At 38.3% G+C, this 3,643-nt stretch overlaps 1 protein-coding gene across 1 annotated transcript; it reads left to right on the forward strand.

The window, feature by feature from the left end:
* Positions 1-515: 515 nt before the first annotated feature.
* On the forward strand, positions 516-1,839 carry LOC139871124 (pelargonidin 3-O-(6-caffeoylglucoside) 5-O-(6-O-malonylglucoside) 4'''-malonyltransferase-like). Its single transcript, XM_071858860.1, has one exon. The coding sequence runs from the start codon at positions 516-518 to the stop codon at positions 1,773-1,775; it is 1,260 nt and encodes a 419-aa protein (XP_071714961.1). The 3' UTR covers positions 1,776-1,839.
* The last annotated feature ends 1,804 nt before the right edge of the window (positions 1,840-3,643 follow it).

Consider the following 3,643-nt stretch of genomic DNA (forward strand, 5'->3'; position numbering starts at 1 on the left):
GAAATCAGTTAGTTGGTTAAGCCTAAGTTGTTAGATCATGGGTGAAAGTGTTGCGGTGCATTGGTATACATGATCCCATATTTTCGGTTGGTCATTAGCCAACTTTTAGGAGTTAACGGGTAGATGTTTATTTTGCCATTTTCTTTGTTTTTGTTAGCTATTTAATTCTTTTCTTCACCTTTACATTCTGAATCTTTCATTCCAATTCTGCTTCTACATTTCATTCCACATTCTCTTGATTTGTTCTAGGTACATTTCGCGATTTTTCATTACTCGTGTTGATAATCTATAACTAGTTAAACATAATTGTAGGAATCTACAGTTTTTTGCTTTTAGTAATGTATGGGACTTTTAGAAAATTAAGATTCCCAAGTGTTACCAGTCTTCCACGTCATACTTGAGTTATTATTAAAGAGAATGACAATGACAACATACTAATCATTAGTAATTAGTATTAGTAATAATAATTATTTGGAAACAAAGAGGTCATCATTCATAACTACCTGGCCTACAATATGGAGGTGAAGATTCAATCAACCCAGTTCATAAAACCATCAAAGTCAACCCCTGAAAATTTAAACAAGTATAAGTTATCGATCTTCGATCAACTTGCTCCATCTTCATACATAGATCTAGTCTTGTACTACAAGTCTAGTGATGAGATTAACATCTCAGATACACGTGGTAAACTAGTCAACTCTTTATCAAAGGTGCTAACTTTGTTTTACCCATTAGCCGGAAGAATCGCCGAAAATTGGCTCGAAGTTGATTGTGGAGATCAAGGTGTCAAGTATTTGGAGACTCGCGTGAATATAAAACTGGATGATTTTCTTGAACAAGTTCCTAAAATTGACCATATCAGATTGCTGATAGGTGTACCCGAGGATGTCACAAACGTGTTGCTAGTGGTCCAGGTCAACGTCTTTGAGTGTGGTTCATTTGTTATTGGTGTGAGTGGTTCACACAAAGTCACTGATGGGTACAATCTAGCCAGGTTCATTAACGAATGGGCTAGCATGACCCGCACAGGGGTCAGCAGTGGTGCGTTTCCTCCTCCTTTTGATAACTTGGATTATCTTTTCCCGCCCGAAAAAATTGGGAACTCAGCGATTACAATTGAGCGTCATGCGAAAATAGTGACAAAAAGGTTTGTGCTTACTAAGAATACGATATCAACGCTAAGAGAAAAAGTTGGTTCAACAAATCATAGACATAGTCGAGTAACGTTAGTGACTGCGTTAATATGGAAGGCTCTTATGACTGTTGACCAAGTCAAAAGTGGGACCATTAGGAATGTCTTATTGGCCCCTGCTATTAGTTTAAAGGGAAAGGTAGGGTCGACACCGGTATCAGAAAGCTCGTTTGGGAACGTTTGGTTTCCTTATTTAATTCATTTTCAGCAAAATAAAATGGAATTCAAATATGTTAAACTTGTTGCGTTGATAGAAGACACAACAAGGGATTTTGTCAAATGGATTTCGAAAGCTAGTAATGAAGAGATATCCACACGCGCAGTTGCATCTTACGCTGAGGTTGGTGAAGAATTAAAGCAAGATAAGTTTGCGATGTTTACAAGTTGGTGTCGGTTTCCTATATATGAGGCTGATTTTGGTTGGGGTAAGCCATTTTGGGTGAGTGAAGCGGGGCATATGCATCATATGGTAACTTTAATTGATGACAAAATTGGTGATGGAATTGAAGCTTGGGTGAGTTTGAATGAGAAAGACATGTATGTGTTTGAAAACGATGAAGATATTTTAAAATTCATTTCCTGAAAAACTAGTTAATACTTAAATTTGTTATGAATGTATTATATTATATCTCATCATAATATAAATAAAGTTGCAACTTCTGAGACCATGTCCATCCATGACATACTCCTTTTTAGGACAATCCGCTACATCAGCGCTGCATCAGTCTTCTCTCTCCATTTACTCCTCACTTTCTCCCCATCACACACCACTTTCAACCATAACATACACTCTCCCCATCACACACCAGCTTTTTAGTAATTGGACAGCGAAGTTGGAGGGCAAGGTGAGGGCACCCACACTGACATATGTGCCCTCGAGGGCATGGTGAGGGCGTACACCGATGGGAACGGTCTGAAAAGAACAACAACTTATTTGCTTAAAATATTTTCAAATATTTGAAAGAAGTTTCTTTGTGTTTTTAAAATGTGGGGTGTTCATCGCTTCGATTTTTTTAATTTAATTGCTTTGGTTTGTTCGATCTGTATGAGAGTAAAATCAAAACTGAATCGACAAACGAATTCATATGTAAAAATTGAACTGAAACCGAACCGAAAATCAAAATCGAATTCGTTTCAGTTTCTGTTAATTTCGAAAAACTAATACGTTGGATTTCAGTGAAAACACACATTAGTATATAAAGCTACAAAATATTTACGATCATATGATACACACTATATAATTAAAACCAATAATTAGTGTGTGTCAATTTCTAACTAAATTGGAGTTTATTACTAGTTGTAACTTTTTAACCAAATTTAAGTTAACAAGTACGTATAAAATTGTCGATTGAGTGTACTTAACTAATAAATGGATAAAACTGTAAGCTTTAAATAGACACTATCACACTAACATTTCAAAACACCATGACATATTAGCATTTATGGTCCTAAAAGGCAAAAACCTAGCCTTATTAGGGAAATAGTGGTGGAGGTTCAAAATCGAAACCGAGTTTTTCTGGGTAAAAGTCATTAGTAGCATTTATGGTTTGTGTGGCGGGTTGTTGGCGGAAAGTGATCTTGGTCACTCGATGCCTTCGACTCTTTGGCGTAACATTATTCTAGCAGGTACATCCATCGAAGAACTACAGGTTGGGTTCAAGCACTCGTTCATAAAGACTATTGGCGATGGTGGCACAACGTTGTTTTGGGATGAGCATTGGATTGGAAGAGACAAGCTTCGCAATTTATTCCCTCGTTTATTCAGGCTGGAATATGATAAAAAATGCAGCATAAAGGATCGACTACAAGCTTCTGCTGAAGGTATCTCTTTTTCGTGGTGCTGGGTGCGGGCCCCCTTGGGAAGAACTAGGTGTGAACTCGTGGCACTGTGTGAACTGTTATCATCTACATCGATTAACAAGGGCTGTGACAAGTGGAAGTGGAGCTTGGCAAAAAATGGCTGCTTCACAGTCAAAAAACTCTCGGCTTTAATCGACTCACAGGTTCTCAGTCCCTTCGGTTCATCTCAAGGTACATGTCATAACAATCTTGTCCCGAAAAAGGTCAAGATCTTCATTTGGAGAGCTTAAAAGAAAAGGCTTCCCGTTAAGCTCGAGCTCGACAAAAGGGGAATCGACCTTAATAGTGTACGATGCCCCTTATGTGATGATGAATTGGAATCGGTTGATCATGCGTTATTATCTTGTAAACACGTGGCGGATCTTTGGTCTTGGGTCTGTAAATGGTGGGGCCACAATTGCAACATGTTCTCCAATATGGCGGAAGTAGTAAGTGATAATGGCCCTCCCTCCTCTACAAGCGTCGGTGGTGAAATTTGGCAGGCGGTCAAATGGATTGTGTTGTATCTTGCATGGAAATATCGAAACAAAAAGGTCTTCCAAGGCATTGATTGGAACCCTCCGTTGATCCTAAACGAGGTATTTTCCCTTT

This window comes from Rutidosis leptorrhynchoides, chromosome 10 (assembly GCF_046630445.1).
Source record: "Rutidosis leptorrhynchoides isolate AG116_Rl617_1_P2 chromosome 10, CSIRO_AGI_Rlap_v1, whole genome shotgun sequence".
In the NCBI taxonomy this organism is placed as follows: Eukaryota; Viridiplantae; Streptophyta; class Magnoliopsida; order Asterales; family Asteraceae; genus Rutidosis; species Rutidosis leptorrhynchoides.

Excerpts from the sequence above, each read along its gene's own strand:
- LOC139871124 (XM_071858860.1), top strand. The coding sequence starts at position 516 with ATGGAGGTGAAGATTCAATCAACCCAGTTCATAAAACCATCAAAGTCA.